The sequence below is a fragment of the Lissotriton helveticus genome, chromosome 12 (assembly GCF_964261635.1).
Source record: "Lissotriton helveticus chromosome 12, aLisHel1.1, whole genome shotgun sequence".
Classification (NCBI taxonomy): Eukaryota; Metazoa; Chordata; class Amphibia; order Caudata; family Salamandridae; genus Lissotriton; species Lissotriton helveticus.
The window spans coordinates 920,787,857-920,800,264 of record NC_136073.1 but is presented as its reverse complement, the minus strand read 5'-3'; the positions used below and the strand labels follow the sequence as shown (position 1 = coordinate 920,800,264).

Below are 12,408 nucleotides of genomic sequence, written 5' to 3'. Positions count from 1 at the left end.
CACAGCCCTATTCAGGGTCAAGGGGCACTCCGCCCACCCATCCTGGTGTAATCTCTCAATTCACCGCCTGTCAATCCCAGCCTGTCCCATGGAAATCCACAGCCCTATCACTCACATATCCCAGACAGTCAGATACACATCCTAGCAGAGGCGGGGCGGGCTGAAATGGTTAGGCAAGCAAATGCTAGCTTTCTAAAAGTAGCATTTGCAAACACAGGATATTAAAATAAACTTTACTAAAAGAAGTATTTTATTATTCTGAGTTCAGGTATTCGAAACATGACTTTCTACCATGTTCCCTGAGCCTGCTGGGATTATAGAGTGTAATAATTCCAGCAGCCCATTCTGGCCTATGAGAACAGGTAGCCTTCCAATAGTGAAAAACGAAAATGGCTGTAATTCACTATTAGGACATGCCACACACATCAGGGCTTGTCCTACCTTATGCTTACAATGCACCCTGCCATTGGGCCTACCCTAGGGGTGACTCACATGAATTAAAGGAAAGGTTTAGAGGCTGGCAAGTGGGTGCACTTGCGCAGTCAACATGACAGTACCAGACTGCACACAGGTTCTATAATGGCAGACCCTAGACACATTTTAAAAGGCTGCTTCTGTGGGTGGCACAACCAGTGCTGCAAGCCCACCAGCAGCATTTGTATGTACAAGCCCTGGCACTCCTGGTGCAGTTTACAGGGGACTGACAAACCCAATAAGCCAATCATTGAATCCAATCACAACAATTTACTGTAGGGAGAGCATATGCACTTTAGCACTGGTCAGCAGTGGTAAAGTGCCCACAGTCATTAAACCAACAAAACAGGTCAGACACTATTGGAGGAAGGCAAAAAGTTCAGGGATGACCCTGCCAAGAGGGCCAAGTCCAACACCACCCATGTGCACTTTCAGCCCATAACATTGCCAGCCCTGCTCATTGCCAGCCCTGTGCATTTTCAGCCCTGTGCACATCCAGCTGTACGCATTTCCAACCATGTACTCTGCCAGCCGGGGACACCGCCAGCCGGGGACACCGCCAGCCGGGGACACCGCCAGCCGGGGACACCGCCAGCCGGGGACACCGCCAGCCGGGGACACCGCCAGCCGGGGACACCGCCAGCCGGGGACACCGCCAGCCGGGGACACCGCCAGCCGGGGACACCGCCAGCCGGGGACACCGCCAGCCGGGGACACCGCCAGCCGGGGACACCGCCAGCCGGGGACACCGCCAGCCGGGGACACCGCCAGCCGGGGACACCGCCAGCCGGGGACACCGCCAGCCGGGGACACCGCCAGCCGGGGACACCGCCAGCCGGGGACACCGCCAGCCGGGGACACCGCCAGCCGGGGACACCGCCAGCCGGGGACACCGCCAGCCGGGGACACCGCCAGCCGGGGACACCGCCAGCCGGGGACACCGCCAGCCGGGGACACCGCCAGCCATGGACACCGCCAGCCATGGACACCGCCAGCCATGGACACCGCCAGCCATGGACACCGCCAGCCATGGACACCGCCAGCCATGGACACCGCCAGCCATGGACACCGCCAGCCATGGACACCGCCAGCCATGGACACCGCCAGCCATGGACACCGCCAGCCATGGACACCGCCAGCCATGGACACCGCCAGCCCTGGGCACCGCCAGCCCTGGGCACCGCCAGCCCTGGGCACCGCCAGCCCTGGGCACCGCCAGCCCTGGGCACCGCCAGCCCTGGGCACCGCCAGCCCTGGGCACCGCCAGCCCTGGGCACCGCCAGCCCTGGGCACCGCCAGCCCTGGGCACCGCCAGCCCTGGGCACCGCCAGCCCTGGGCACCGCCAGCCCTGGGCACCGCCAGCCCTGTGCACCGCCAGCCCTGTGCACCGCCAGCCCTGCACATTTACAGCCCCGCCCTGTGCACCGCCAGCCCCGCCCTGACACCGCCAGCCCTGACCGCCAGCCCCGCCCTGACCGTCAGCCCCACATGGCCCCGCCCTGACACAGTCAGCTCCGCCCAGCCCCACCAGCCTCACCAGCCCCGCCAGCTCCACTCAGCCCCACCCTGACACTGCCAGCTCCGCCCTGACACCTCCAGCTCCACCCAGCCCGCCACCGCCAGATCCACCACTGCCAGTCACGCCCCGACACCTCTGCCAGCCCCGCCCGACAACGCCAGCTCCCCCCAGCCCAGACACCCCCAGCTCCGCCCAGCCCCGCCCTGACACTGCCAGCTCCGCCCTGACACCTCCAGCTCCACCCAGCCCCTCCCTGCCACCGCCAGCCCCTCCCTGCCACCGCCAGCCCCGCCCTGACACCGCCAGCCCCGCCCTGACACCGCCAGCCCCGCCCTGACACCGCCAGCTCCGCCCAGCCCCGCCAGCTTCGCCCAGCCCCGCCAGCTCCGCCCAGCCCCGCCCTGACACCGCCAGCTCCGCCCAGCCCCGCCCTGACACCGCCAGCTCCCCCCAGCCCCGCCCTGACACCGCCAGCTCTGTCCAGCACCGCCAGCTCCGCCCAGCACCACCCTGACACCGCCAGATCCACCCAGCCCCGCCCTGACACCGCCAGCCCCGCCCTGACACCGCCAGCCCCGCCCTGACACCGCCAGCCCCGCCCTGACACCGCCAGCCCCGCCCTGACACCGCCAGCCCCGCCCTGACACCGCCAGCCCCGCCCTGACACCGCCAGCCCCGCCCTGACACCGCCAGCTCCGCCCAGCCCGCCCTGACACCGCCAGCTCCGCCCAGCCCCGCCCTGACACCGCCAGCCCCACCCTGACACCGCCAGCTCTGTCCAGCACCGCCAGCTCCGCACAGCACCACCCTGACACCACCAGCTCCACTCAGCCCGCCCTGACACCGCCAGCTCCACCCAGCCCCGTTGTTTTGTTTTGTTAAACAGTCTGTAGTACTCTTTCAGCTCCTTTCAAAGGAGTTCTGAGGCAGAAGATTCACGAGCTGTCCTTGCACCAGCAGCTTCTTTCCAGAGTTGAAAGATTAGTCAAGCCAGTTCCAGTGACGCAAGTACAGCTCTGGGAGCAAACTTCAAAATATATAAAGACACTACGTAGTAGTTCAAAACTTTGTTTCCGCTGCTCAGACCCCAAATAGCACTCATGTTTCGTATTCAAAGGATTCTTTTAGAAAATGACATTTTTCAAAGAGTCTTAGGTTTAAATAATTAGAACAATAAGCGAAAACTTACCTGTGTTGTTGCTCCAGTTGAGTGTAAAGGCTTCGTTGATTCCACCTGCATTAAAAAGGAGAAAGGTTAATAGTTCTACCAACAGTATCCAATACTGATTAGTTAATAGACTGCACATTAGTTACTTTGAATTGTAATTGCATTCCTACAGGATAGTCACGCATTTTGCAGTTGTGAAATCACTACGAGTGAAGGACGCGGTTTCTATATCTCAACCCCTCTTTTTGTAAATCTTTGGGTATCTTGTGTAGTCTACTTGGAAGATTTCATGTAGGTTCAATCTCTACATATGTTCACACGGGGGGACCCTTTTAAGCAGACCCTGGTGGTCTCCCTCATGGAAACCGAGCACATAATGCCTCTTCTCTCTGGAAGACAGGCTTTTACCCTCGGTGAACACTGCAACACACTTCCACTCCATATTTCAATCTATGAAATAGTTTCTGCATGATCGCAGCTATGGTCGAGACGCTAATCTTGGAAGGGGTAAAGTTCCATCTGCTTCATTTCTTCTGTCTGCAAACTCCGGTATAACCCTACCCCGTCTTTGGAAGCAGCCAGGAAGTAACATCGGCACATCTTACCTTAGACAGAGCAACATCTCATCCTCACAGATTTCATTCAGCACCAAACTCACAAATCCCCATTGTTGGACTTGGCCCGCTTCCCTGAAATTTTTCGCTTTTCGCCCCCTTAATTTAAAGATGTCTCCCCCATGGTAAAGGTTACTGTATAGGCCATATGTGGTATGAGATGCCCTGGTTAATGTTAAATGTGACGCCATGGTGTGTGCACTTGTGAACCCCCTCATGAAAATGTCCCCTGATGAAATGCTGCATTTGAAATGGCTGCCAAGGCTATGTGTTGGGCCACCTGACTGCAGTAGGTTAGCGGCCTAGTTGTTAGGTACCCAGCCAACCAAGCATTTGGAGGGAAGCCTGGCACCCAAGGTGCTCTACTCCTCCCCCATAGTCAGTTTAAACCAGTTAGCCATATTATTCCAGAAGCTGCTGGCGCTCTGGGAGGTGGGGAGAGGAGGGTATAAATAAGGGGGCTGCGCCACCATGTGCAGAGAGAGCTGGGACAGGAACGCGAGGGGACCTGCTGCCAGGGGATACCGCCACTGGGGCCTGTGTGCTGGACCCTGCACCCATCCATCACCCCTCTACTGTACCCAGGGCTAGTGGAAGTCCCACTTCAGGAGTTCAGGCTGCTGTTCAGGAGGGCCATGCTGCAGTGGAGGATGGGGTCAGCCTACGGCCCTGTTTTGATGAAGCCCACAGTAGTGCCTGCTTCTCTGTCCTCCGGCCCCCTGAAGGAGGGCCCTCCTAGGCCACTGAAGCTGCGCCCAAAAGCTCCTGGAAGGGAAGGAGCACCTCGGACTCCCCCCAAGAGGTGAGGAGTGTTACCCTGGGGTTTGCTGCCGGGACTGTCCGCCCCCCCCCCTTTCGCTGCGTGCCTGGAAGCGCTGGGCCTAGAAGAAGCGCTGTGTGCTAAAGCGCTAGGCTGAAATATTTGCTGCCCTCCTGCTGGCGCTGTGCTAAGTAGGCGCTGACCTGAGGAAGAGAAGCACTGCCGGTGGCCCCTGAGGCTGGTGGGGTTGCCTAGAGCCTGGCAAGTGCTATTCTCCATGACCCCAGGAGGTGAGGAGCTTGCCGCCAAGGAGAGCCATGTGATTATGGCCCTAGCGGGTGCCCACCCCACTTCATGAATAACTTATAGGCGGGTGCCTACCCCTCGCTGGCTAAGAGAAATTAAGTACCGCCGTGCGGGCCAGAAAACTGAGTGCTGTGTTTGCACCCCCCCCCCCCGCGAGTGCCTACCACGCATGATTGCTGCCATCTGGTACTTGTTCGATAGCGCTGTGACCTGGGGGTGCTAAATTGCCCAATCACCGCCGCGGCCCAGCGCCCCTTCGTGGAGGTGCCCGCTATTGCTGGTGTCGCCGCCGATGCGTTCGGAAGACCCAAGCCGGCCACGGAAGCGGGAGAAGCCAGAGAGCATCGCTGGGCCTGGGGTGCCGGACGCGTCCATCCCCTGTGCCTCGCACTGATTGGCCAGCGCCCCTGCCTAGGGAAAAGAGAGCCTCCGATTGGCTCCTGAGGCCTGATTGTTTAGTGAGCTGCCTAGAGATCAGCTTCGGCTGCCGCGCCCCCCCAGGACTTGCCCCGCGATTGGACGCTGTGGCTGGGCCCCTTACCAGCCGCCTCCTGATTGGTTCCCGGGCCGGACTTCTGGGCACTGTGTCCCTGAGGTAGGAACTCTGACCCCAACATGACTCCACAGAGGCGCTTCTGACAGACTTCTGGGCGCTGTGTCCCTGAAGCATGAACATGACACCCTCCGAGGCGCTTGTGACAGACTTCTGGGCGCTGTATCTCTGAGGCATGAACACTGACCCTCTGTGGCACTAATGATGGACTTCTGGGCGCTGTGTCCCTGAGCCATGAACACTGACCCTCAGAGGCACTACTGATGGACTTCTGGGCGCTGTGTCCCTGAGGCATGGACAGGACACCCTCAGAGGTGCTACTTACGGATGAAACAACTCTGTGCAGGACTTCTGGGCACTATGTCCCTGAAGCATCAACACTGACCCTTAGAGGTGCTACTGACGGACTTCTAGGCGCTGTGTCCCTGAGGCATGAACAGAACACCCTCATAGGTGCTACTGACGGACTTCTGGACGCTGTGTCCCTAAGGCATGAACATGACACCTTCAGAGGCGCTACTGACATGAACAGGGAGCTTTGACGAACTTAGAGCAGCTCACTACCTTGGAACCAGAGACCTGCGTTCCTGACGGCTTTGCCTGCTGCCTGAGGCCCGCCTTGGTAGCCGCTGAGCGGGGGGACTACAGCCCCCAGGAGCCCTTGCTTTGCCCTGCAGCCTCACCCACCTCAGCCCGCTTTCGCGCCCGGAAGGCGCTAAAAACATCAGCGCTCCAGCAGGGGAGCGGGAGCTATGATGAACTTAGAGCAGCTCACTACCTTGGGGCCAGAGACATGCGTTCCTGACTGCTTTGCCTGCCGCCTGAGGCCCGCCTTGGCTGTTGGTCCCCCCCGCCGCCACATTTGGTCAATCTCGCGGCCGCTAAAAACATCAACGCTCCTCCCGCATCGCGGGAGCGTCCTGGGAGAAGCCCGGGTCAAGGGCGGGCCGTCTGTGGCGGTCGTTGGCCGGAGGAGGCTGGGCTGGGCCACCCCTCTTGGCCTTGGACTAAGAAAGTCTGATATATGGACATAGTACTGTACTCTATAGACTTGGCTAAAGGCCTTTTTATTCACTCTGTGCTTATTGCTAACCTGTCAAACGTATTCATACTGCAAATAAGATGGCTGCAAAAGGGGTTCCTAAAACTATTATTTCGCAAGGAGGATCACTGAAGGGGACTTTGGATCATTAATGCGGGCAACAGCCATAGAACGCGAAATTGCGATGGATGAGCGTCGCTTATCCTTAGAAACGATGTAGGAGAGTAGGGTCTGCAATCCTATGATCACCCAGATTTTTGCTTTTTGCTTCACTGGTTTACGACTTTCCCTGGCTGTGGGCCTGCTAATCAGACCCACAGCCTAGCTGTTCTCTCTAATCCAAATTGTACCCAGGTACTAAATTGGCACTGGGCCCTCTCGAAGTCCCTGTACCCAGGGCTGAGGTGCACCCAAAGGTCTCCCAGGGGCTGCAGCATGTATTATGCCACCCCTGGGTTGACTAACCAAACAGACAACTGGCTGCTTGACAGCTGGGGCAAGGTGGTGTACTCACCCTTTGCTTTAGATATAGTATCCCTATATCTAAACCTAAATGGGCACACAGATCTCCTATCAGTCACTCCTATGGCAGGCCTTGACAATCCTGAAGGCAGAGTGCTTGGAATCGTGTGAGATGGTGCTCTGGCATGAGCTGAGCCTGTCTGCGGCTTTCGGGATCCATCCCTTAGCCGTTTCCATGATATCGCATACCATATACTCTTAAGTGCATTATAATCCTCGCGGTTATATGCCAACTCTGGTATCGCTTTATCAAAACATGTCGAGTAAGGTGTCATACGAATTGGAATACTAACCCCTCGCCAATTCTGGCGACGGGGTTAGCATTCCACCCTTCTAGAGGGACACGACATGTTGGTAACCTGTAAACCCGGTTAAAGTCAGACAGAGCCTAAGCTCCACGAAATGGATGCTGCCACCGAGACACAAGTCTGCCCTCCTGTTGCTGGGAGTCCTCCCAGCACAGGAGGCAAGGACAAAGGGTTTCCTGTCAGGGGCGGTGCTAGCACCGTCCCAGACAGGATTTTGTGTATCCTAGGTAGGCAGGGCTTCAGAGGAAGGTGACTGCAAGTGGTACCCCGGTGCTCACTGTGCATAGGCCGGCTTGAACCAGTTCCAGGGGCACTCCAGACCCTGGGCTGGGGAAAAGCCCGCCAAAGGAGAGGGGTGTAACCACCCCCCTCCTGGTCCCACCCATAGGGCAGGACTTAGTCGCGTGCCAGCCCCCTTTTTCAGGATAAAGGTGGGAACTGGCCCCCTTCCAAATTAGATCAATCTTTGAATCCTGAACCGACCTTCTTCACGAAGAACTCAAGACTCTTCTCAAGATTTCTCCCTTGTGACTAAGGAGTAGTCACCCTGCAGCAGCAGGCACCAACCAAGCTTCGCGGTTTGTTGCCAGTCCCACCTCTGACCTCAACCCACCTCATCAGCTCAGCTGTGATCCGTGGGTGCGACGAGACCTCGAGGGACCGGCCATCTTCAGAACTGCACGACGCTTGTCCAGCATGACCTCCGAGTGACCCTCGACTGAGTGCTTTGGGGTAAGAGGAGCCCTGACCCTGAGCAGCTCCAGCACCGAAGTCCAGCCCCCCTGCATCCACAAGATCTGTGTGGGGCCCTTCTGCTCTTTGCTGCTCACCGCGTTGTCCAGGTCACTTGCCCGTTGGCTAGTGGCCCCCTTACGACGCTCCACGACGACAAACACCGCTGGTCTGGTTGCTCCAGACTGGCCCTTGCTTCCCTCCATCAGAGAAGCACCCTGGACCCTCCTGGTCCACTCAAGACTCCATTTTAGGTCCACCGCGTGGGCCTTGCATTTGCCAAGACTTGTTGCCCCAATCCTGGGTCCAGCGACGTCGACAGCAGAGACCTTCGTGGGACAGCTCGCACCTCCATCCTGGTCGCCGACAACGCCTCCTGGTCCGAGAGACTGTAGAGCCCAGCAGCGCCCACTCACCTGGTCGAGGTGCCTTCGTCCGGTGCCACTCAGATGCCCACCTAAATCACTGGCTAGTGATTCAGAACTTGGTCCCCTCTGCTTTCAGGTTTTCTTCTTCCTTGATCCAGGCTTGGATCTCCACGAACTTTCTTCACTGGCCGCCTGCCAGCAATTCCTGTCTTCAGGCTCCTGGTTCTTCAACGAGGGTTTTCGACGCAACTTCGACCCTATGCAGCCGCAGCCCCTGGGCTAGGTAAACCAAGTACTCCGGTGCTTCAGCATAGTCCAACACTCCAAGTGTTCGGATCCACCCCTGTTTTCGACCCACCTAGTCGGGTTCGCCCGAGAACAGTAACTTTAACTTTGCTAGCTTCCATAGACTTTTTCCCGCCTTACGCGTGAGAGTTCCCACTCTGCACACGACGTCCACAGGCCTCCTGCTTCTAATCCAAGTGTTTAGTATTGTAGGCTTACCGTTTCTAAAGTCTGTGAGACTAGTTACTCACCTGCTAGCAATCCGCATTCCACTTCTTGTGTATATGGTTTTTCGTGCCCCTAGGGCATTTGTGTAAATTGTGCGACTTAAAGTATTTTCGTAAGAGTTTTGTTGTGTGCTTAGCTCCCTGTCTCATAAAGAGCCAGGGTAGTCTTGTTATAAATAAATATACCTTTATTTTCATAACAACTTGTGTGGTGTCCTTTCACTGGGTGTTCAAGGGGTAATGTGATGGTAAAACAGCTGGCTTAACACACCCTCTAGAGTCTTAGCCTTAGACTGCTCGTATCCATGCTACTAGGATAGCTGGTCTATAAGGTTGACTTACAACCAATCAATAAGGGTTGTTTGGACTGATACAGAGTGCTCACTAGAATAGTGAACATTATATATCAGGCCAACTTCTCACATTGGTGAGCAGCGGTTGGGATTTGAGCTTGCTGTTGTTTTACCACACATATCCTAAGAATATCTTGTGAAAGATCACATAAGTACTGAGGTACATATAACTTAGCTTAGAATACTCTGAGTTCTACTGAACCAGCTGTTGTAGCTCCTAGGGCTTAGCACACCCTAAACTACAACTCTAGCAAGGGATCAGTAGGCAAACATAGTGTAGGTAAGTGCACCACTTACATCTCACTAGAAAAGCATGTCTACCCATGGAGAGTCCACTGAGACTCCCCTGGTGAGCACTGACCCTCCACAGGTCACTTCAAGATATGCAGCTCAGTTTCCAGGAGATGAGACAAGTGTGTACCTCCAGGAAACTGAAACAGGGGTCTAACTCCACCATTCCCTTTCTGATAGGTCTCTTAGAGACATATGATGCCAGGAAGATTTCTCAGTTACATGAGAACATGCCAGCCTTAGAGGGAACCTCTGGGGATCCAGACCTCCCCAACACTGCCAATGCAGTTGAGGAGGAGGAACTCGAGGAACTCTCTGGGGATGAGGCAGACAAAGGTCTTGAGGTAGTCAGAAGGCTACCTAGGGCCAACTTAGACTTACTTGGGCTAGGATCTGGGGGACCCCCAGTACTGACCCGAAGTAGGCCTAACCTTGGAGTTAGGAGAGATAGATCTCTTTCTAGGGACTCCAATAGATCTCTGCACTCTAATGCCTCTTCCCAGAGGAGAAGGAATTCTCCACAGAGGAGATTGACTTCCCCCCAGAGAATAGAGCATGAAGCTAGGATGAGACAGGCTACTCTGAGGATTGAAAGGGAAGAACTTGCCCTGGCCAAAGAAAAGCTTGCCTTTGCTAGAGAGCAGCAGATGAGTGGGCTAGCTCCCACTGGTGGCAGCAATCTCCCAAGAGATAAAGAGAAGGGTTTAGATACTAAACACCTGACAAAGATAGTGCCCCCCTTTAAGCAAGGGGATGACATCCAGAAATGGATGGCTGCTCTGGAGAGGGCCTGCACTGTGCAGTGCATTCCCCAGAGTCAGTGGGCAGCTATACTGTGGCTCTCCTTTGATGGCAAAGGTAGAGATAAGCTCCTCACTACGAGAGTTGAGGATGCGAACAATTACCAGGTCCTGAAGAATACACTGGTTGATGGGTTTGGTTTAACCACTGAGCAGTACAGGTTGCTGTTCAGAGACACCCAGAAAACTCAGTCTCAGGACTGGTCTGACTTTGTGGATTGTGCCACTAAGGTTTTGGGGGGCTGGTTGCTGGGTAGCAAGGTTACAGATTACACAGGATTGTATAATCTAATGATGAGAGAACAAATTTTAAATAATTGTCAGAACCAGTTGTTGCACCAGCACCTTGTTGATTCAGATCTGACCTCTCCCCAAGAATTGGGAAAGAAGGCAGACAAATGGGTCAGGACAAGGATCAAGCAGAACCAGAACCAGAACCAGGGTGGTCAGAAGAAAGCAGACCAGAAGGGTAATACCAAGAATGAACAAAATGACCAGAAGTCTTCGACAGGTCCCCAACAAACCAAAGAGGGTGGGGGTCAGGCTTCCCAGAAGAAGAAGACTCAAGAAGGCCAGTCAAAAAGGTGGTGCCAGTAGTGTAAAAGTAAGTCTCACTGGTTTAGTGAGTGCACCAAAAGAGGAGGGCAAACTCCTGCCACTACAGCCCCTAAGGCAACTGCACCCCCTAGTACAGTCAGTAGTGGTAGTGTACCTCCCAAGGCATTAGTTGGGTTAACCTTGGGAACTGAGGGGTCTGACAACTTAGTTGGCACACTCACTCAGGCTGTCCTGGTCTGTACAGGGGATATGGATATGTCCCCTGATATAAGTCCCAATACTTTGGGTAAATACAGGCAGACACCTTTGATAAATGGAAAAAGGGCTCAGGCCTACAGGGACACTTGTGCCAGTGTCACAATGGTGACACCTAACTTTGTGGACCCTGGACAAATCATGCTAGGTACAGATTACCTAGTGACCAATGCTAGCAATGTCACTACCAACCATAGTATGGCAATTGTTAGTTTCTCCTGGGGAGGGGTAAGTGGCCAAAAGAAAGTTGTTGTTAGTTCAGACCTCCCAGTAGATTGTTTGTTGGGCAATGATTTGGAGTCATCCCTATGGTCAGAAGTGGAGCAGAGGACTCACATGGAAATGCTAGGCTTGCCAGCACATGTCCTTGCTGTGACTAGGTCACAGGCCAAAAGATGCCCCACTGAACAGGTGCTGGATCCTGGAAAAATGGACCAGACACCTTCCAAGAAGAGGAGCAGTAGAGTTAAGGCATTGCCTTCTCCCTTGCCCCAGGTTGAGGATCAAGCCTCTGAGGAAGCTGATCTCAAAGAACTGAGGGAAACTGAGCCTAAAGAGCTTGAACCTGATCAGGTTTAGTTTCTGGGCTCAGGGGGACCCACCAGAGAAGACCTGGGTAAGGCTCAGTTGGACTGCCCCTCACTTGAACCCCTCAGACAGCAGGCTGCTGCTGAGGCTGCAGGGAATGCCCAAGGTACCCACAAGGTATACTGGGATGATGGACTCCTGTACACTGAGTCAAGAGACCCCAAGCCTGGTATGACCAGGAGGCTGGTCATCCCCTTGTCTCTGAGAGGTTTCCTTCTCACCTTGGCCCATGAAATTCCGCTTGCAGGTCACTTGGGCCAGCCAAAGACGTGGGACAGGCTTGTCTCACACTTTCACTGGCCCCATATGAATGAAGATACAAAGGAGTTTTGTCGCTCCTGTGACACCTGCCAAGCCAGTGGCAAATCAGGTGGTCAAACAAAGGCCCCCCTCATACCACTACCTGTGGTGGGGGTACCCTTTGAGAGTGGGGATTGACATTGTTGGTCCAATGGAACCCCAGACAGCATCAGGGCACAAGTTTATACTGGTGGTGGTGGATAATGCCACCAGGTATCCTGAAGCTAATCCCCTTAGGACCACTACAGCACCTGTGGTGGCAAGAGCCCTAGTTGGAGTGTTCTCCAGAGTGGGCTTCCCTAAGGAGGTCGCTGACAGAGGTGCAAACTTCATGTCATGATATCTGACTGCAATGTGGAAGGAATGTGGTGTCAACTACAAGTT

The 12,408-nt window shown here is 55.3% G+C and overlaps 1 protein-coding gene across 2 annotated transcripts in view; it reads right to left on the bottom strand.

The window, feature by feature from the left end:
* The window catches only part of LOC144798280 (uncharacterized), a 2,046,403-nt gene that overhangs the window by 773,484 nt on the left and 1,260,511 nt on the right, over window positions 1-12,408 (bottom strand). For both annotated transcript variants that reach the window (XM_078669053.1, XM_078669055.1), the window contains one exon: window positions 3,184-3,228. In XM_078669053.1, the coding sequence (XP_078525179.1) occupies window positions 3,184-3,228 (45 nt within the window). The remainder of the gene's footprint in view (window positions 1-3,183; window positions 3,229-12,408) is intronic.